Source organism: Tympanuchus pallidicinctus, unplaced genomic scaffold, assembly GCF_026119805.1.
Source record: "Tympanuchus pallidicinctus isolate F22 unplaced genomic scaffold, pur_lepc_1.0 scaffold11, whole genome shotgun sequence".
NCBI classification, from domain to species: domain Eukaryota; kingdom Metazoa; phylum Chordata; class Aves; order Galliformes; family Phasianidae; genus Tympanuchus; species Tympanuchus pallidicinctus.
This window is the reverse complement of record NW_026294627.1, coordinates 22,321,140-22,343,913: the sequence shown is the minus strand read 5'-3', so window position 1 is coordinate 22,343,913 and position 22,774 is coordinate 22,321,140. Positions and strand designations below refer to the sequence as shown.

The 22,774-nt window shown below is 46.1% G+C and overlaps 1 protein-coding gene across 1 annotated transcript in view; it reads right to left on the bottom strand.

The window, feature by feature from the left end:
* The window catches only part of LOC128074959 (uncharacterized), a 46,963-nt gene extending 25,162 nt beyond the window's left edge, over positions 1 to 21,801 (bottom strand). Inside the window, exon 1 of the mRNA XM_052671339.1 lies at positions 18,951 to 21,801. Within this exon, the coding sequence (XP_052527299.1) occupies positions 18,951 to 21,730 (2,780 nt within the window). The 5' untranslated portion in view covers positions 21,731 to 21,801. The remainder of the gene's footprint in view (positions 1 to 18,950) is intronic.
* Positions 21,802 to 22,774: the final 973 nt, after the last annotated feature.

Sequence of the window (22,774 nt, the reverse complement as noted above, 5' to 3'; positions counted from 1 at the left end):
CGCAAACCTCGTCCAACGCGCTAACTTCACCTGAAAGCTATCCTTCACCGGCGCGCTAACTTAGCCTGCCCGCTATCCTCCACCTGCGCGTTCACTTCACCTGCCTGCGATCCTCCACCGGCACGCTAACTAACCCTGCCCTCTAGCCTCCACAGGTGCTCTAACTTCACCTGCACGCTATCCTCCACTGGCATGCTAACTTCACCTGACTGCGATCCTCTACCGGCGCCCTAATATGACCTGCACACTTACCTCCTCCGGCACTCTAATTTACCCTGCAAGCTAGCCTCCACAGGCGCGCTTGACTTCACCTGCACGCTATCTACCACCGGAGCGCTGACTTGGCCTGCCCGCTCACCACCACCGGCGCGCTAAATTCATCTGTCCAGGAATATCCTCCCTTGGCGCGCTAACATGGCCTGCCAGCTAACCTCCACAGGCGCGCTAAATTCATCTGCCCGCTAACATCCTCCGGCGCGCTAACTTACCCTGCCTGCTATCCTCCACCAGCGCGCTAACTTAGCCTGCCCGCTAACCTCCACCGGCGTGCTAAATTCATCGGCCCGCTAACATCCTCCCTTGGCGCGCCAGCTTGACCTGCCATCTAGCATCTGCCGGCGCTCTAACTTGACCTGCCCGCTATCCTCCACCGGCGCGCTAACATAACCTTCCCGCTAGCCTCCACCGGCGTGCTACCCTGCCCTGCAAGCTATCCTCTGCTGGTGCGCTAACTTACCTGCCCGATATCCTCCACCGGCGTGCTAAATTCATCGGCCCGCTAACATCCTCCCTAGGCGCGCCAGCTTGCCCTGCCATCTAGCATCTGCCGGCGCTCTAACTTGACCTGCCCGCTATCCTCCACCGGCGCGCTAACATAACCTTCCCGCTAGCCTCCACCGGCGCACTACCTTGCCCTGCCCGCTATCTTCTGCCGGTGTGCTAACTTATCTGCCTACTATCCTCCACTGGCACGATAATTTAGCCTGCCAGCTCACCTCCACGGGCTCGCTAATTATACCTGCCCGCTAACCTCCACCAGCGCGCTATCTTCACCAGCCCGCTATCCTCCACCAGCGCGCTAACTTCGCCTGCCCGCTAACCTCCCCTGGCGCGCTAACGTACCCTGCCCACTAACCTCGTCCAGGGCGGTAACTTCACCTGCCCGCTATCCTCCACTGGCGCGCTAACGTACCCTGCCAACTAACCTCGTCCAACGCGCTAACTTCACCTGCCCGCTATCCTCCACCGGCGCGCTAACTTCACCTGCCCACTAACCGCGTCCGGCGCGCTAACGTACCCTGCCCGCTAGCCTCCACAGGCGCGCTAACTTCACCTGACCGCTAACCTCCACCGGCGCGCTAACATACCCTGCCCACTAACCTCGTCCGGGGCGCTAACTTCACCTGCCCGCTATCCTCCACCGGAGCGCTAACTTCTCCTGCCTGCTAACCTCCACCGGCGCGCTAACTTCCTCTAACCGCTAACCTCGCCTGGCGCGCTACCTTCACCTACCTGCTATCCCCTACCGGCGCACTAACTTGACCTGCCCAATTACCTCCACCGGCGCGCTAACGAACCCTGCCCACTAGCCACAACACAGCACGCTAACTTCACCTGCACACTTACCTCCACCAGCGCGGTAAGTTAGCCTGCCCGCTAACCTCCACCAGCACGCTAAATTCATCTGCCCGCAAACCTCGTCCAACGCGCTAACTTCAAATGACCGCTATCCTCCACCGGCGCGCTAACTTAGCCTGCCTGCTATCCTCCACCAGCGCGGTAACTTCACCTGCTCTCCATCCTCCACCGGCGTGCTAACTAACCCGGCCCGCTAGCCTCCACAGGCGCGCTAACTTCACCTGCCCTCCATCCTCCACCGGCGCACTAACTTCACCTGCTCTCCATCCTCCACCGGCACGCTAACTTCACCTGTCTTCTATCCTCCACCGGCGCGCTAACTTCACCTGCCAACTAACCTCGTCTGGCGCGCTAACTTCACCTGCCCGCTATCCTCCACCGGCGCGCTAACGTTACCTGCTCTCCATCCTCCACCGGCGCGCTAACTTCACCTGCCCGCTATCCTCTACCGGCGCGCTAACTTGACCTGCCCACTTACCTCCTCCATCGCGCTAACTTCACCTGACCGCTATCCTCTACCGGTGCGCTAATATGACCTACACACTTACCTCCTCCGGCACGCTAACTTACCTTGCACGCTAGCCACCAAAGGCGCGCTTGTCTTCACCTGCACGCTATCCGCCACTGGCACGCTAACTTCACCTGCCTGCTATCCTCCACCGGCGCACTAACTTAGCCTGCCCGCTAACCTCCACTGGCGTGCTAAATTCATCGGCCGGCTAACATCCTCCCTTGGCGCGCCAACTTGCCCTGCCATCTAGCGTCTGCCGGCGCTCTAACTTGACCTGCCCGCTATCCTCCACCGGCGCGCTAACATAACCTTCCCGCTAGCCTCCACCGGCGGGCTACCCTACCCTGCCAGCTATCCTCTGCCGGTGCGCTAACTTACCTGCCTACTATCCTCCACCGGCGTGCTAAATTCATCTGCCCGCAAACCTCGTCCAACGCGCTAGCTTCACCTGACCACTATCCTCCACCGGCGCGCTAACTTAGCCTGCCCGCTATCCTCCACCGGCGCGTTCACTTCACCTGCCTGCTATCCTCCACCGGCGTGCTAACTAACCCTGCCCGCTATCCTCCACCAGCGCGGTAACTTCACCTGCTCTCCATCCTCCACCGGCGCGCTAACTTCACCTGCCCGCTATCCTCTACCGGCGCGCTAAATTCATCAACGCGCTTACATCCTCCATTGGCACGCTAACGTGCCCTGCCCGCTAACCTCCACCAGCGCACTAAATTCCTCTGCCCGCTAACCTCCATCGGCGCGCTAAATTCCTCTGCCCGCTAACCTCGTCTGGCGCGCTACCTTCACCTGCCTGCTATCCTCTACCGGCGCACTATCTTGACCTGCCCACTTACCTCCACTGGTGCGCTAATGTACCCTGCCCGCTAGCCTCCTCCGGCACGCTAACTTCACCTGCACGCAATCCTCCACCGGCTTGCTAACTTCACCTGCCTGCTATCCTCCACCGGTGTGCTAACTTCACCTGCCTGCTATCCTCTACCGGTGCGCTAACTTCACCTGCCCTCCATCCTCCACCGGCCTCCTCAGACCTCTGCATATGCTTCCCATCCTCCCCCGTCACCCTCCATCCAGCCTCCTTGGCACACTGCCTCCTGCCTCCACAGTTGCTTCCTCTGTCCTCCCCTGATGCTAACTGTAGGCGCACTCCCTTGGACCTCCGCAGGTGCTCCCCATCCTCCCCCAGGCGAACTCTCTCCATTCTCCCCCAGCATGTTAACTTGGATCTCCACCAGCACTCGCTCCAGCCTTCCCCAGCACGCTCCCTCAGATTGCTGCTGGCGCTCTCCATCTTCCCCCATCGTTCTCCATCTGGCCTCCACCAGCAAGCTCCCTCCGGCCTCCACAGATTCATTCTTTGTCCTCCCCCGGCGCTCTCCCTCAGACCTCTGCTTGTGCTCTGCTCTCCGCATCCTCACCAGGCACGCTCCTTCCAGCCTCCCCTGGTGCGCTCCCTCAGACTTCTGCAGCCATTCCCCATCCTCCCCCAGCATGATCCCTTGGTGCTCTGCAGGTCCTCCCCATCATCCCCCTGCACGCTTCCTCAGGCCTCCACAGGTGTTACCTCTGTCCTCCCCCCACGTGCTCCCTTGGACCCCTGCAGATGCTCCCCATCCTCGACCGGCGCGCTCCCTCTGGCCTCCCCCCATTGCTCCCCATTCAGCCACCACTGGCGCGCTACCTCAGACCTCTGCCGGCACGCTACATCTGTCCTCCAGTGGCACGCTACATGTGTCGTCCAGTGGTACGTTGTTCCTGTAAGATTGGTGTTTGATTATTGATTGCATTATACCAGTTTAGATGTGAAATAAAAGTGTATAGTACAAGTTATTGAGGGATTGCATTTTTGGGCATATATTTGAGGTTCAGGGATTTGACTACTCCATGGACCAGAACCACCATGCCCATTTTTTAACAAGCATGTAAATTATGATTGTAACCACCAGGAAGATCAACACAATTTAACGGTAATCTGAGAGGAGTAATGAAAAAGGGACTAGCACAATAGTAAGGTGTCATTAAGGAACATTTAAAATGACTGCCTAAGCATCACTAAAGATCTAGACTCACAGGGAAAAAAAATCCACAAATAGTGTATCTCCAGGGAGAGATTCTTCTACAGTGGCAGTCAGCCCTGAAATGGGATCTACGAGAGGTGGAGCCAGGCTCCACCCCTTCTGGTTTCACAGTTGAATTGCCTTCCCCTGTGCTCCTAGAGCTGACTGGGACCTTTCCCTAGGTGTTTAAACAGTGGTTCAGGCACTGAGACACAGACTCAACAGTTACCACACAATGACTCAGGGAACTACTTACCTGTCTGCACCTCAATGCTGGGGAATATCATAGAGCAAATCCTCCTAGAAGCTGTGCTAAAGCACATAGAGTGAGGAAGATGGTATGGGATAACCAGCATGACTTCACAAAGGGTAGGCCCTGCTTGTCACTTTATGATGTAACTGCATCACTGGGCAAGGAAAGCACCACCAGTGTCACACATTTGGACTTCAATAAGGCCTTTGACATAGTCCCTCCTAACATCTTTCTCTCTAATTTGGTAACATTTGATGTTATTTGATAGGTGAGGAATTGGTTATGAGATCACACACAGAGGATGGTGGTTAATGACTCCTTTTTGAAACGGATTTTAGTGAAAAGTTGTGTCCATCAGGGGTCAGTGCACTTTAATATCATCATCAGTAACATCAACAAAGGAACTGAGTGCAACCTCAGCAAGTGTGCTGATTACACCAAGCTGTGTAGTGAGATATACATACCCAAAGGACAGGACACCATTCAGAAAGACCTGGGCAGGCTCAAACAGTGGGCCCAGGAGAACCCCAGTGCAAGGTCTTGCATCCGAGTCATGGTAACCTCCATTACAAGTACAAGCTTGGGGGAGCAAGGATGGAGCACAGCCCTGACAAACAGGACCTAGGACTACTGGTGGATGGCAAGCTAGACATGAGCCAGCAACATGCCCTCTCAGCCCAGAAAGCCAACTATATCCTAGGCTGCTTCCAAAGAAGTGTGGCCAGCAAGATGAGGGAGGTGATCCTGCCTCTCTGCTCTGCACTGGTGAGACTTCACTGGCGTACTGCATCCAGATGTACTCCTGAGACACAGACTTGCTGGAGCATGCCCAGATGACAACCACCAAAATGATCCAACAGATGCAACATCTTCCCTACGAGGATAGGCTGAGAGATCTGAGGCAGTTCCACCCAAAGAAGAGAAGGTGTCCCGATAGCAGCCTTTCAGTACTAAATGGGAGCCACAGGAAAGAAAGGGACAGTCTCTTTAGCAGGGTCTGTGGTGATCAAACAAGGAGAAACTGTTTCAAGCTTCAAGAGGGTAGATTTAGGTTGGATATAAAGAAAAAGCCTTTTACATTGTGGGTGGTGAAACAGGGCAACAGGTTAGTGGTGGATGCCCCAGCCCTGAACATATTCAAGGCCAGGCTGGACCATGCTCTGAGCAATGTGACTGAGCTGCAGATGTCCTCGTTCATTGCAGGGGAGCTGGACTAGATAGCCCCTAAAGGTCCCTTCCAACTCTAAGGACTCCATGATTCTGGGTTGGGTCCCACTGGGCTTCATGCTGCAGAGCAGCCCTGCAGCTGCCCAGCATCACAGTCATTTACTCAGTCCCCCCAGGGTGGGATTAGGGGAAAAACAGCCAACTACCAAGACAGAAGAGGAAAACAGACACCAAAATGTTACAGTAACTGCACGCATAGTTAAAAAGCAATTACTCACCGTTCACCAACGAAAACACAGCACCAAACACATGCTGATGCCGCTGATGCCGCCGATGCCGCAGCCACCACACCACAGCTCACACAGCTACCGAACAACGACAGCCCTGCCCGTAGCATTATGGCGTTCACCTGACGTCACGCGGTACGGAAAAGCCCCCGCTCGGGCCCAGCCCCGACCCGGCCCCGGCCCCGGCCCCGCCCCCCCCCGCTCCCCCCTCCGCTCCCCCCCCCCCGCTCCCCCCCCCCGCTCCCCCCCCCCGCTGCTGCTGCCCGTCACGGCGGCGGTTCCGCTCCGCTCAGCGGCCCGGCCTGGCACCGGGAGCGGTCTTACGACTCAGCAGCAGTTCTCCTGCAGTAGCTGGCAGCACGTGGCTTGGACAGGTACGCTCTTGGCTGGGTAAGGAACTGGCTGGAGGAGAGGGCCCAGAGAGAGGTGGTGAATGGAGCTAAATCCAGCTGGCGACCTGTCACAAGTGGTGTTCCCTGGGGGTCGGTGCTGGGCCTTCAGTATTTTTATTGATGACCTGGCAGCAAAGCTGGTGAGGGGTCTGGAGCACAGGCCTTAAGAGGAGCGGCTGAAGGAGCTGGGATTGTTCAGTCTGGAGAAGAGGAGGCTCAGGGAGACCTCATTGCTCTCTATAACTGCCTGAAGGGAGGTTGTAGTGAGCTGGGGGTCAACCTCTTCTGTCATGTAACTGATGATAGAACTAGAGGGAATGGCTTCAAGCTGTGCCAGGGGAGATTCAGGCTGGATGTTAGGAAATACTACTTCTCTGAAAGAGTGGTCAGGCACCGGAATGGGCTGCCCAGGGAGGGGGTGGAGTCACCGACCCTGGCTAAGCATATATTGCTAATTAACTTCTCACATTTGCTCATTCAGCACTGGGCCGTTATTCCTGGACACCTGCTGTCCTGGGATAGAGGTAAGTTTGAAGGAAAAAAGTAGCATCACTTGCATTCCTCCTAATCCAAAAGAGGGACAGTTTGACTTCATGTCAGAGGCCCCTTAAGTTGTTCTTTTGCTGAGTGCCTCTTGGCAAAACAGAATAGTCTATAATACAAAAGTTACAATTTTGGTACTTATTAAGTATTTCATCTTATCTACTAAGTGTGCATAAATGTGGAATAATAAGCCACTTTCTTCCAGAGAGGCTGTGGATGCCCCGTCCCTGGAGGTGTTCAAGGCCAGGTTGGATGGGGCCCTGGTCTGGCATTAAATGTGGAGGTTCACAGAATCACCCAGAATCACAGAATTGTAGGGGTTGGAAGGGACCTCCAGAGATCATCAAGTCCAACGCCCCTGGAGGTGTTCAAGGAACGTTTGGATTTTGTGTTGAGGGACATGGTTAATGAGAACTATTAATGAGAACTATTGGTGACAGTTGGGTGGTTGGACTGGATGATCTTGTAGGTCTTTTCCAACCTTGGTGGTTCTATGAGACTGTGAACTGAACCTAGGTGTGCTACTAACTCTTTTTTTACTGAAACTGGGACATTCTCCTTGTAGAGATGTGCAGAGATGTGTTGAAAGATTTTGAAGTTTATAGACAAAGTAGTGTATGGTTTTCCTTGAGTAAATAACTGGACCATCAGAGAACAATCAGTCCCTAATTCTTGATGTGCTTTCTGTGGGTGTTGGCAACTCAGCGTGTAATAACCAAAGTGAAACAGAGAAACGAAAGTGTGGGATATAGTTCCTCAGATACACTAAAATGAATTTTCCTTCATGTAATTATATTCCTACAAAAGTAGTATTTATTGGATTATATATTTTAATCAACACTGTCATTCTGGACTTTGTAGTTATAGGATGTGTCTTATTTCATAGAATCACAGAATCATTTGAGTTGGAATGGACTGCTAAGACCATGTGGTCCAACTGCCCTGCAGTGAACAGGGACACCTACAGCTCCATCAGGTGCTCAGAGCCCCTCCAGCCTGACCTTGGGTGTCTGCAGTGATGGGGGATCCACCACCTCTTTGGGCAGTCTGTGCCACTGCCTCACCACCCTTATTGTAAAAAACTTCTTTTAAAAAAAAACCACTGGCTTGGGTTAGTACAGTTAAGGTAGATTGTTTAAATACAGCGCAGTGATAGCCTCCAGGTTCTCCTGCAACTCCACTGATGCTTCTTAATATTTCCACTACAGCTGTACTGGAATTTTTGATACCCACATATAGTGACCAGAGTCCAAAGTTCCAAGTGTACAAATTACTTCTTTGAATTAATCCATTTGAAAGAAAACATCTTCCCTTAATTTGCCAGAAAACTTAGCTGTTTTGAAGCATCTGAAATGTTTAGTGCTAATTTCTGCTATGTAATTCTTAAATCCTTCCTCTCCTGCCCTGCAGGATGTCATGAGAACACCTGCTTTGTTAGCTAGGATCACCTGTTTCACTGTCTCAGCTGTCAAAATGATGAAAAGTAAATCCTTCTGCTGAGGTTCCTAAGAAAAACATAGTGTTTCAGGCTCAGGAAGAGCTTTTTGATTTACATCAGGTTTTTAATTATTGCAACATTTAAAAAAGATAGAGATGGTAAGCAAACAAAATCAGTCTGTCCAGAAGTTATGGGAAAAAAAAATACTCTGCTTTGGATGTTGTATACTCTGTTCATTTAAGCAATAGTGTAACTGAGTCTCTACAAATAAATAAATAAATAAATTTTGGTGGTTTGTTGGGTGTTTTATTTATTTCTTTATTTGTTTAATCTAATGAAAAATACTGTTGCTGACCTGTGATATCTTTTTACTGTCAATTGCACATGATAGCACTGGATGGATAATCACAAAGAAATTAGCGTACAGTAGAAAAGAATGCACCCAAAGATTTCAAATCATAAAAATATATTGTTCCAAAGGCTTAAATAATACTGCTACTTTTCTTTGAGTAAATATAATGGTGCTTTAATTGTACTATTTGCAAAAATGTTTTGTGGTACCTTGTGCCTTTCTAATATCTGACTGTATTCATGTACTGCCTGAGCAATTCTAAGTAATGTCTTCAAACAGTTCACAGTTCTATGTTTCCACTGATTTGAGTATCCCCATTATCATGAGCTGCAGTTGCAGAGGTTTCTAATGTTTGTGTTACTGTGCATGTTCTTTCTGGCTATGCCATCTCTGTTCTAGGGCTCTATATGATCTTCTGCGTTGCACAAAAACCCTCTGAGGTCACCAGGATTTACGAGTAGGAATTAACAAGCTCTCAAGTGTTCCTGAATTGAGAAAGACTGATATAGGGAGATCATTTTCTGAGGCAAGGAAACTTATTCTGGTGGACAAGAGGACTGCACACCTGGATGTTTTTCTTTGTATATGCCAGCACATGTGTTTCATATGACCAAAATGGCAATTATCCCTGTCACAGAATGAGACTTTGCATGTGTGACAAGATGATCCCATCGCATGTGTGATGAGATGATCCCATTGCCTGTACTGTGGGTGACAGATGTTGTGCTTTGGTTGCATCAGAGAGTACTTCTGGTCACATAATGAGGAAGGACTGTGATTTGTTTTGGTGGGTCAGAACACAGATACTCCATCACCAGTTTATGCACTGTTGGAGTATGCTAAGAATATACCATTTGTTATTTAAATGAGCTCATTTTAATATGCAATGAAGCATGATTCATGTTTGCTTACACAATTTTGTTAGCCTTTTCAGTTTTTGTATTTATCTGTTGTTTTTCCTTTTCAGTGTATCTGCCATTAGTCATGAGGATGAAGGGCTGTGATTCTTGTCTAATAGGAAGAAAAATAAGAAGAAAAATAAACTTGTTTCAATGCCAGGAGCATTTTTGTTTTGAGCAAAACCAAACCAAACAATAATGGGACATGTAACAAGAACAGCATTTCATACTACATAGCATAAAATGAATTGTAATTACTTTTACACTAAAGTTACATGTATCAACTGGGCTTTTACTCTTCTGAAATGTAGCACTGTTCCATGCAAACAGCTGACCCTTAAACCTGCAGATCAGTGGATTTAAAGCTACGACTGTAAATCTTTGGACCACCAAAGCATAAATTGATAAATTTGGCCATAATTGTAATTTGTGTGTTGGAAAATTGTAAAATGAAACATAATCATAAGTGGAATCATTTCTGTCTTTTAAACAACCTTTATTTAGCAATGAATCATGCTTCTTTCTAAACCTTGGTTCAACTGCTCCAAGTAAAATTTAGTTGCTGATTTCAAGTTTGTGTAGCAGAGGAGAAAGGGATAAATTCCACAGCTGAAGGTGGACAAAGGGAGCATTTCTTTGGCAGCAGAAACTAATTTTTGTTTGGCAAAAAGGAATGCTTGCATTTGTACAGACATTTGGATTATTGGAAGCAGCCCTAACAGAAGTGAATGAACGGACAACATGCAGGTGAGGTTTGAATGCATATCAAATGGCTCTGAAATGTGTAAAATGATTGGCCTCCGATAGGATGCAGTCCCATATTGCATCTATTTAGCTTTCTGTAGTGATGAGTCGTTTGGACCCATGTGTGTAAAATTAAGATTTGAGTATTTACAATGATAACACTACAACAGTTTAGAGTAATCCAGTGTTTTAAACTGAGACTTTTTCTCTTTCTTTTTCTTTTTCTTTTTCTTTTCTTTTTTCTTTTTTTCTTTTTTCTTTCTCCTTTTTTCTTTTTTCTTCTTTCTTTTTTCTTTTCTCCTGGCAGATATCAGGAAGGTTTAAAAATGCTGGCAAGCCTGGAGGGAAAATATTTAATCCTTAAGCAAATGAGATTTTAGTACCATCAGCTACTGACAAAGAAACCCCAAATTAGTATATATTTTATTTATAATGATATCATATATAATTGGTTTGTAAAGACAGATAGTATATCACAAATGTGTGTGAGCAACAACAGAAAGTTTTAAGTATTTAATATGTATAAATTACTGCATTATTTTTATTCCAAACCAATGTCATTTTAAAACATTATTCAGGCCCATTCAAGAATTTCAGTTTGGGGCATTTTGAAGTACGTCAGAAAAACGTTATTAAGTGGAAGTTCATGGAAGTCCATTGAACTCAAGTTAGTTTCACCTCTCCATTATCTCCTCTTCTATTGGAAAGGTAAGGTATGTTAAATCAGTTCAATTTCATCTTGAAAATATCAGCTCTAATATGTGTTTTCTCCCATTCTGCTTCTTCTCCCTCTTCTATGAGCTTTAATTTTGAATGGTATCTTTTTATCACAGAGACTCAAGTTTGAATATTACTTGTAAGAATTTATTTTTTTTCTTCTGGTCTCACGTGAGTCAGTTATCACAGACAAGTGTTGCAATATAAAAGTAAATCCCATTCTTCAAGTCCTGAGAGAGTTGTTACTTAGAACATTTCCTTGGAATTTGAAAAGGATCAGCGTTAAGGTGAGAAGGTGAAGGGAAGATCTTGTTGCTTTCTGCAGCTACTCATGGGAGGATGTCAGGGAGATGGAGGCTGCAATAAGGGAAATCCTGACCAGATATTGTAGAAGATCTTTTAATCACGAGGGGGATCAAAGAGTGACACAGATAATCTGAAGAAGCTGAGGATGCTCAAAGCATGGAGCAAGGCCCCTGGGCTCATTGAATCGGCTGACCCTGCTCGAAGAGGGCTGTATACAGAATCACAGAATCATCAGGGTTGGAAGAGGCCTCCAGAGACTATCGAGTCCAACTCCCCTGCCAGCAGGTTCCCTAAACCAGGTCGCACAGGTAGATATCCAGGTGGGTCTTGAATGTCTCCAGAGAAGGAGACTCCACCACCTCCCTGGGCAGCCTGTTCCAGTGCTCCATCACCTCACCAGAATGAAGTTCTTGTGCACATTTGTGCAGAAGTTCCTATGCTGCAGCTTACGTCCGTTTCCCCTTGTCCTGTCTCCACACACTGCTGAAAGGACACTGGCCTCACCACTCTGCCCCCCCACACCTCAGATATTTATAGACATGGATCAGGTCCCCTCTCAGTCTTCTTTTCTCAAGGTTGAATAGACCCATTTCACTCAGCCTTTCTTCATAGGAGAGATGCTCCAGGCCCTTCACCATCTTTGTGGCCCTCCGCTGGACTCTTTCCAAGAGATCCCTGTCTTTTTTGTACTGCAGAGCCCAGAACTGGACACAGTACTCCAGATGAGGCCTCACCACGGCAGAGTAGAGGGGGAGGATCACCTCCCTCAACCTGCTGGCCATGCTTTTTTTGGTGTACCCCAGAATGCCATTGACTTTTTTGGCCACAAGGGCACACTGCTGGCTCATGGCCAACCTGTCGTCCACCAGGACACCCAGGTCCCTCTCCGCAGAGCTCCTCTCCAGCAGGTCATCCCTCGACCTGTACCGGTGCATGCAATTATTCCTCTCAAGATGCAAGACTCTACACTTGCTTTTGTTAAATCTCATTTGGTTTCTTACTGCCCAGCTCTCCAGCCTGTCCAGGTCTTGCTGAACGGCAGCACAGCCTTCAGGTATGTCAGCCAATCCTCCCAAGTTCATATCATCAGCAAACTTGCTGAGGGTGGCCACTATCCCCTCATCAAGGTCATTGATGAAGATGTTGAACAAGTCAGGACCCAGCACCGACCCCTGAGGAACACCGGTAGTTACAGGCCTCCAACCGGACTCTGCACCACCAATGACGATCCTATGTGCTCTGTACCATTGACCTCTGAGCATCCTGTCCAATTTCAACCCTTCTGGGATTCACTGAGGTGACTTGTCCAAAGCAAAGCTAAATTGATAAGCTCTTTTTACTGATTTATCTATCTTCTTTTTTCTTTTCAGTAAGGACAATACAATGTAACAATACAGTTTATACACAGCTGTAGCTCCTTTTCCAGCCTGAAATTCAAGCTTCTTTTCTCCATTGTTAAATATATCCAAGTTATTACCCTGTTTGTATCATAGTCTCTGTCAAGAATTCGTGTGGTACAGTTCTCTCTGACATAATCCACTAGATTTATCCCACATAAAGTACAACAGGAACAAAAAAAAAATTCTCTCTGTTCAAAGGAATGAAGCGTTCTTTCTTTTAGTTCAGAGGAAGCCTTTGATCTAATGAACTGAATTATTTGAAAATGTTTGCATAGGACAGAAACTTCCAAGTAGGAGTGGAATAGTTTGGTTTTACTGCAGATAACTGAGTTGTCCTGAAGAAATGGCAGTGGAGAGAACCAGAGACTATTTTTGCCATTGCCGTTAATTACACAAGGATTGTATAAGGTTACTGATACAAAAGGAGTGTTTTCTAAATGAACATCACAATATTTGTGACAATCATAGACAACCAATTCTAGGAATCATGAAAATTTAGCATATTTTTTTGTAAAATATAAAATGTAAGGTTCTTTGCAGTAAATTCACACTGCTACCTCTAATAACATGATAACATAAAACACATTATGTAGACTGGAATTATAGAGGAGCGGCAGAATGAAATAAAAGGCTGGAGGATTAGAATGAATAAGGAAGAAAACAAAATAGCTGGTATAGCAAAATGGGTTCTTCAGATTCTGCTTGGCTCCCTGGAAACTACTGCAAAAAAAAATATATATATATATACATATATGTATACATATGGACTTAGGAAGAGCAGCAAGAATGCGTGTGTTTCAGGCATACGTATCTTAGCAACTGTGAATTTTAGGGGAGAAATATTTGGCTGGATCAAAGGAGCAGTGAGTTTTGAATATTTAAAATATTTTTTTTTCACGATAGAAGATTTAAATTATTCATTTCAAAAAAGCCATACCATACTGGTAAACTGTGATGGGCTGAATCAGTAATGAAAGAAAAGTAATTTTCTTTGCTCGAATGTCATCGTCTAAAATATGTTGTTGAAGGTAATAAGCACAAACCTATTAAGAACTGAGGGAATACATGAAAAGCTTTATTTCAGGGCAGAGGAAATTCCCTCTCTTATCTGCTAATCTTGCTGTGTTGTTACAACCTGGGAAGACACTTAGCCCCTCTGAATATATTCTGTGGGGGAATATTACTTAAGTAACAGATACTAGACTTGTTTATTCCAGTGAAAGTGAGCATGTGCAAGGTAGCTAGCTCTGAGAGTAAGAATAACAACACCTAGAATAATTGTTGTAATATTACTGCTTGTAGAGCAAAACTATTGCTAGAAATGTAACCATTTTCTATAAGGGGAATGCTTTGGTTTCATTCTCTTGTAGACTGCTACATTAAAAATTATTTTAAGGGGCTGAGTTGGAGGGGGGGGAGGAAAGAGCAGGAGAATAATCAACCTTGCAGATAGCTGAGGGAGAGTAGCCTATACTCAAACAACAGCAGGAATTTCAGCAGACCTTCTTATAAAAGCTGTGCATCTTGAAGGATGCTACTGAGGTCCTGTAATAATATAAATCTTAAAGAAAAAGCTCATGTATGTGTACGTGTGGGTCATCCTAAACCAAGTTACTATTCATAGGAGAATACAGCACCACTCTTGCAGCCGAACCTTGAAAATAATTTCATCTGCTCTTTTTTTTTCCTCCTACATTTTAATTCTGATGTATTACGTTTTATAGACCTCATAGAATCCCCAACAGCGTCTTTAGTTGAGCAATTTTATGTTCAACTTTGTTACTGCTGTTAAGCGTGATAGCGGGACTTCAGCTAGCAATTAATTACTCAGTACCTGAAGTGTGTGCAAGTAGAGTGTGTTTTAGAAAGCCATTTACAGTGGTCAGTTCAATTTTGATTCTGTAAGCAGATACCAGGTTCCAGAAGATTCCAATTGCATTTTATATCTTTGCAAGAGGCTGGAGGGAGAAGAGAGGGTAGCTGAATCCTCGTCTATCATGTCAGATCTGTGAAGGATTTGCTTTCTTGTGTCTCAGACAGCTGCTACTTCCAGTCTTTGGAAAATTCCAAATTGCAGGATATGACCTTTCTTGTTAGAGGATTTATTGAAGACATTCTGACATGCCATTGTTCACAAAATTGTGATGCCTTTGATAACAAAATGTATACCACCGTGTGGCCCTTCCAACTCTGCAGTTGTGCAATGGGAGAGTACTTTAAGGCAAATTTTCTAACAGATCCCCCAAAAGAATTTTACTGCCTGGACAGCACTGTACGTTGGATATTTTTCAGTTGTAATATTTTTATCCTTCTCAGATCTGATCTTAAGTCTCCACTATACAACAGTCCTTTGAAAAAGGAAGGAATACGTCCAGGACATGACCAGACATTTTCTTTGTTAAATGATTTTGCTACTGTCAAGAGCAGATTACCTAAAACAGATAGCTGCCTCACTGAGAAACACTATAGTGACGAGCTGCTTTAATTGTGTTTTGGAAGACAAATATAGAGTCTGTCAACCTGTTTTGAAGAGCTTCCTAGAGAGATATTTCGAACAGTTGGTTGTGGGAATTTAATCTCTGTTTTTACATCTAAAAGCTGTAAATCCCGGACACAAAGCCACAGAGGATGAGACATGAAGTATGAATAACACTTCAAATTATGAAGTTGAATTTTCTACATTACTCAGAAAATAATAATTTTCTTTCATGGTCATTTCAAGGAACATATGTAAATATTGTTTAATCCTTCAGTTTCTGCTTTGATTATTGGTAAAATGAACATTAAAAGAGTCTTTCAAATGTTAGTCCTACTTTCTTCCCTACACATTTTACAGGTCGTCTCAAGTTATAGTCAGGATAACACTTTGAGAAGAGATTTCCAATTTCTTAGCCTTATAGAATCATCAAATCATAGAATCACTCAGGTTGAAAAAGACCTTAAAGATCATCGAGTCAAACCATGACCTAACCATACTACCCTAACTAACAACCCTCTGCTAAATCATGTCCCTGAGCACCACACTGAAATAGAATTTAAACACATTCAGGGATGGTGATTCAACCACCTCCCTGGGAAGTCTATTCCAGTGTTTAACAACCCTTTCTGTAAAGAAGTGTTTCCTAATATTCAACCTAAACTTACCATGGCACAACTTGAGGCCATTTCCCCTCATTCTGTCACCGGTATATATAAAAATACATTATAAGAATATATACTCTCTGTAGCTTACATCTTTAGCTGCTTCTTCAAGAAAGCCTCATCAGGAATGCTCTCACTGAGTCTACTTAAAGCTTATATGGATGTGTCAAAGTAAGGTGTAGCTCCTCTAGAAGAAATGTTGTCCCTCTGTAATGGGACAGGCAGATGATCTGAGTAGGCTATATGTATTTGGACTGACATGTTACTCTCCCAGAAGAGGATCTCCATGTCTTTGTAGTTTGCTTGCAGTTAAGTACTACCTTTAGCTTCTTCAGTTTCCTCATAAATATAAGCAAACTGTAGAAAAGAAGTTCATCTGCATTTCTAGGAAAGCTTTTCGTTCAACTGACATTTGAATTCAGTCACAGTCTGCCCTGAGAAGCTGTGGGCATCCCATTCCTGGAGGTTTGAAGGCCAGGTTGGATGGAGCCCTGGGTGGCCTGAACTGGTGATTTCACTGCCCATGGCAGGGGGTTGGAACTGGGTAAGCTTTAAGGTCCCTTCCAGACCAAACTATTTTGTGATTCTCTCTATTGTATGATTCTCTGGAGGTCTTCAAAAGCTACCTGATGTCCTGAGCACCCTGCATGAACGTCCCTTCTTTAGCAGGGGTTGAACGAGGGGATCTCCAAAGGTTCCTTCCCACCTCATCACTTCTGTGTTTCTCTGAAATTACTATTTCTCATTTTGGTCAGGAAGACCAGAAAAGGGTCCTAAACTCTTTCTTGATTCTGCATACAGTCAACTGGAAGAGACACACTGTCTGGCAAGGAAAGGGTAGTAGCAGCACTGTGTAGGATGTGGGAGAATGGCACCTGTTGTTTTGAGTAGGTTGGGCTGTTTCACAGCTAGAGCCACAGCTGTGTTCAACAGGAGAAAGTCCTAAATGCATCAGTGAGCCCTTTGGTTTGGAGAGAATAAAAGTTGTGAAGAAACCAAAAGAAAAAACCACACCCCCTTCTTTCATATTTGAACACACTGGATTTTCAATGTAATCCATTAACCTGCACATAGCCTTTTATTACAGCCCCTGGGAGACTAAAATATTTTTGGCAATGTACTGTTATGAAAAATACAAGTGAAAAACCCACGTAACTGCCCCCCTACCCTCCTGGAATTGAAGGTTCAGAGGGAAATTCATTTCTTTTCTTCAAACATACCAAAAAAGGTGTGAAAATGCATTCACGTCAGATATATTTCACTTTGATTTATGTAATTTTGTCAAGAAAAAAAAAGCTCCCGTAATTGTACCATAATTTATATACTTAACACCCAGTACATAAGGCATACTCAAAGTCTTTTAACTGTGTATTATCAGGAGAAAAAAATGCTCATGGAGCGAGAGAAGTGATGGCATTCTAGTATGGAGGGCAGCTGGAATCACTGACAGAATTGAGCAGTGTTTGAAGTGGAAAGTTGTTCTGATTCATCTCAGAAGGATCCCACCAGTTTCACTGGAGCCACCAGGGTGTATCACAAGAGCTTGGTCATTCTAGCAGGCATGATAGCACATCATTTCCTTATCTCAGCCTGAGTCACTGCCATGATGCTCTATATCATTTGCCTTAGTGTCATTTAGAGACCCTGAGAGATGTCCATTTTGTTACTTTAGCTATAGTGTTCTTGACTCCTGTCTAGAATGACATTCAGGTGTGTTTCTGAGTAACCAAATGACAAGCAGTACCATCAATTTATTTTAAACAATTTTTGAAATATCAAGCTGTATTCCTTATGTCTTGGAAAAAGACTTGCTTAAAAGTTAGAGAATAGAATAAGTTTTTTATGATTTCTTTTCCTGAACTTTTTAAATGTCATCACTATCTCACAGGCCTTTTAAAATTAAGAAATGATATTAACTATCTCAGTTCTTATTTTTGTGCATTAATCCACACGAAGAAGAAAGCATAATAATCTGACTGGTTTGTTTCTTTTCTCAAAATATTCTTTTCCAGATCCTTTCTCTCTTGAAGCATATACAGTTCTCTTGGAGAATGTGTAACAAATTTATGGAGAAAGTAAAACTGAAAATATTTTCAATTTTGTATATAATAGGTGAGATTTTGATTTTGCTGAAATCATTCTGATTTTTTCCTGTGAAACCTGGGTTTTCATTCAGTGAATATTTTTTAAATAATACTGAGATCTGCTGTCGATTAATGTGTTGTCAACGGTTTATGGGCTGGTCCGGCCCAGTTCCGTGACCAGCAGGGCGGAGGGATCTGCGGATCCGCGCCTCTGGAAAAGGGGAAGCAGGGGACCCCAAAATACTTGAAAAAAACAACAGCACTGATCTGAGGTGGAACAAATGATTTTACTAAATATAGTATTAGTAAACTACAAAGAGAGAGAGAGAGAGTCTGTTTGAATTGTATAGACCTCACCACAATCCTGGGGTGAGAAGTGCAGTCCGGTTGAGTGACTGAAGTACAGACGGCGAAGTGCAGATGGCGAAACGCAGGCGGCGAAGCGCAGGCGGCGAAGCGCAGATAGCGAAGCGCAGACAGCGAAGCGCAGACAGCGAAGCGCAGGCGAAGAAGAAGGCTCAGGTGACCTTGCATGGAGTTATATCCCCTTGCTGACCGCAAAGCCTCCTGGGGAAATGTAGTTCTTCTCCGACGGACGAACATTCGGCAGATATCAAACCCCACCCCCAGTGCATTACATGATGTTATGGTGTGGAATACTGATGACCAAAAATCATAAAACCATGACATTCCACCCCTTATTCTACATCACTACATCATGCTTAACACATGGGATTACAGACTGCACTCCCCCAACATCAAATTCCCTTGTGGTACACACTGAACATCCCCGTTTTTCTGCATCACCCACCAGGTGGACCCAGGTCCCTGGGCAAAGACAGTTCCGCGAAGAGGTTTGCCCTTCCCAGAAGGAGGAAAAACCCAAACTGCTTTTCCTAACATGTTCTTTACATGTACTACAGGGACCTTATCTCCCTCTACAATATGTAGGGAGCTGGATTGGGTAGGACCATCTCGACTGATTGATCCTCTGGTGTTAACCAGCCAGGTGGCTTCTGCCAAGTGCTTCTCCCAGTGTTTAAATGTTCCGCCACCCATTGCTTTCAACATGGTTTTTAACAACCCGTTGTAGCGTTCGATCTTACCAGAGGCTGGTGCATGATAGGGGATATGATAAATCCACTCGATGCCATGTTCTCTGGCCCAAGTATCCACAAGTGAATTTTTAAAATGAGTCCCATTATCTGACTCAATCCTTTCTGGGGTGCCATGTCGCCACAGGATTTGCCTCTCCAGACCTAATATGGTGTTTCGGGCGGTAGCATGGGGTACTGCATATGTTTCAAGCCACCCGGTTGTTGCCTCCACCATGGTGAGCACATAATGCTTACCATTGCGAGATCGTGGCAAGGTGATATAATCAACCTGCCATGCCTCCCCATATTTGTACTTTTGCCATCGCCCTTCCTCCCAGAGAGGTTTCATCCTCTTAGCTTGTTTAATTGTGGCGCATGTATCACAGTCATGAATGATTTGTACAATGGCATCCATAGTTAAGTCCACCCCTCGGTCTCTGGCCCATTTGTATGTTGCGTCTCTTCCTTGATGACCTGAGGTCTCATGGGCCCACCGAGCTAGAAATAATTCACCCTTGTTCTGCCAGTCCAGGTCTATTTGAGCCACCTCAATTCTGGCAGCTTGGTCTACCTGATGGTTATTTCGCTGATCTTCTGTAGCTCTACTCTTGGGCACATGAGCATCTACATGACGCACCTTTATAACCATATTTTTTGTTCGGGTAGCAATATCTTTCCATAGGTCAGCAGCCCAAATAGGCTTGCCCTTTCTTTGCCAGTTATTTTGCTCCCACTGCTGTAACCACCCCCATAAGGCATTTGCTACCATCCATGAGTCAGTGTAGAGATAGAGCATTGGCCACCTCTCCCGTTCAGCAACATCTAAGGCCAGTTGGACAGCCTTTACCTCTGCAAATTGGCTTGATTCTCCTTTCCCTTCAGTGGCCTCTGCAACTTGTCGTGTGGGGCTCCACACAGCAGATTTCCATCTGCGATGCTTTCCCACAATACGACATGATCCATCTGTGAATAGGGCATATTTCTTTTCATTCTCTGGTAGTTCATTGTATGGTGGGGCTTCTTTAGCACGTGATACTTCTTCTGCTGGTGGTGTTCCAAACTTTTTACCTTCAGGCCAGTCCATGATGACCTCTAGGATTCCTGGACGGCTGAGGTTCCCTATCCGTGCTCGTTGTGTAATCAGTGCAATCCACTTACTCCAAGTGGCATCAGTGGCATGATGGGTGGAAGGAACCTTTCCCTTGAACATCCAGTTCAACACTGGCAGTCGAGGTGCCAGAAGGAGCTGTGTTTCAGTACCGACTACTTCGGAAGCAGCCCGAACCCCCTCATATGCAGCTAAGATCTCCTTCTCAGTTGGAGTGTAGCCCTCCTCCGACCCCCTGTAGGCTCGACTCCAGAATCCCAAGGGTCGGCCTCGGGTCTCTCCTGATGCTCTTTGCCACAAACTCCAAGTGGGGCCTTTCTCTCCAGCAGCAGTGTAGAGGATGTTCTTCACATTCTGTTCTATCCGTACTGGCCCCAGGGCCACAGCACGGGCTATCTCCTGTTTAATCTGCTCAAAAGCCTGCTGCTGCTCAGGACCCCACACAAAATCATTCTTCTTCCTTGTCACCTGATAAAGTGGGCTTACAATGAGGCTGTAGTTTGGAACATGCATTCTCCAAAAACCCACTACGCCCAGAAACGATTGTGTCTCTTTCTTATTAGTGGGGGAAGACATGGCAGTGATTTTGTCAATCACATCTGTTGGGATGTGACGACGGCCATCTTGCCACTTTATGCCTAGGAACTGAATTTCCTGGGCAGGTCCTTTCACTTTGCTTCGCTTAATAGCAAAACCAGCACGGAGAAGGATCTGGATTATTTGCTCTCCTTTCTCAAAAACTTCCTTTGCTGTGTTGCCCCACACAATGATGTCATCAATGTACTGCAGGTGCTCAGGAGCACCTCCCTGTTCCAGTGCAGCTTGGATCAACCCATGGCAAATGGTCGGGCTGTGTTTCCACCCCTGGGGCAAACGGTTCCAGGTATACTGAATGCCCCTCCATGTGAAAGCAAACTGTGGCCTACATTCTTTGGCCAAAGGAATGGAGAAAAAGGCATTAGCGATGTCAATGGTGGCATACCACTTAGCTGCTTTTGACTCCAGTTCGTATTGGAGTTCTAACATATCTGGCACAGCAGCACTCCATGAGGGTGTGACTTCATTCAGGCCACGGTAGTCCACCGTCAGCCTCCATTCTCCACTGGCTTTACGCACTGGCCATATGGGGCTGTTAAAAGGCGAGTGAGTTTTGCTGATCACTCCCTGGTTCTCTAATTGATGAATTAACTTCTGAATGGGGAGCAAGGAATCCCTGTTGGTGCGGTACTGCCGTCTGTGCACCGTTTTTGTAGCTATCGGTACCTGTTGCTCTTCTACTCGTAGCAACCCCACAACAGACGGATCTTCTGATAGGCCAGGCAAAGCAGATAACTGCTTAGCACCTTCTGTGTCTACAGCAGCTATTCCAAAGGCCCATCGATACCCTTTGGGATCCTTAAAATATCCCCTTTTGAGGTAATCAATACCAAGTATACATGGAGCCCCTGGGCCAGTCACAATAGGGTGCTTTTGCCAGTCTTCACCAGTGAGGCTGATTTCGGCCTCCAACACAGTCAGTTCTTGGGAACCTCCTGTCACCCCATGAATATAAATTGATTTTGTCCCTTGGTGACTCGAGGGCATTAGAGTGCACTGTGCACCAGTATCAACTAGGGCCTTATATTTCTGTGGTTCTGATGTACCAGGCCATCTAATCCACACAGTCCAATAAACTCTATTATCCCTTTCCCCCCCCTGGCTGGGGGCAGGGCCCCTCTATTTGTTACCTCTGTTGTCTGCAGCAACTGGAGCAATTACCTTTCTGGAGAAGTTCACCTTGGTGGCTGATTTGTCTTGTAGCTCTTTTACCCATGCTTGAAGTGCAGGAGTGGGTTGCTTATGCCACTTCTTCATATCTTCTCCATGGTCGCGTAGGTAATGCCACAAGACAAAACGTGACGTGGTCTTACTGTTGTCACTTGTTCGAGCAGGAGGACGTCTTCTTTTGATAGCTGAGATGTTGGATGACACCAGCTGGGAGGAAACCAAGTTGATCAGCCCCTCAAGTAGGCTGTTTTGGGAATTCTGTTCCTCATTAGATGTATCTGTGACCACCATGTATTCATCGGCATCAGGCACAATTGATAGTTTATCTATTATATCTTCTTGTTTGTTTTCCATTCTGTCCAGCTTTTCAGCTACTTTTTCAATGGCTGAAACACAAGCTCGTAGAGGGCTTAAATGTAACTCAAAGTCTTGAAGCTTATTAACCAATTCATTTATAAGGGGTCTTCTTTCCCCTCTGCCATACATTGCTGCCAATGTACTGGCGTACCTTTCTGGTGCAGTCTTCGTGAACGTACGCCACATATTTGGTGTACACCTGGCCCTCTCAGGATCATGCTCTTGATTTGGCTCATCAGGAATGAAATCAGGGCTATGTAGTGTTTCCACCACAGCACATTCTCTCAAATAACGGATGCCTTCCTCCATATCAGCCCATTTCTTCTTCTCGGGCATCAGATCGTCTTTGAAGGGGTAACTTTCTCTTACAGCTAACAGCATCCTCTTCCAGAGGGTGAAAGCCTGGTTCTGGCATGTACTAATACCTCTGTCAATGGCGGAGTCCCTAGCAATGCCACCCAGTTGGCGAGCTTCTCTACTATCTAGCCACACACTGTTGGCCCC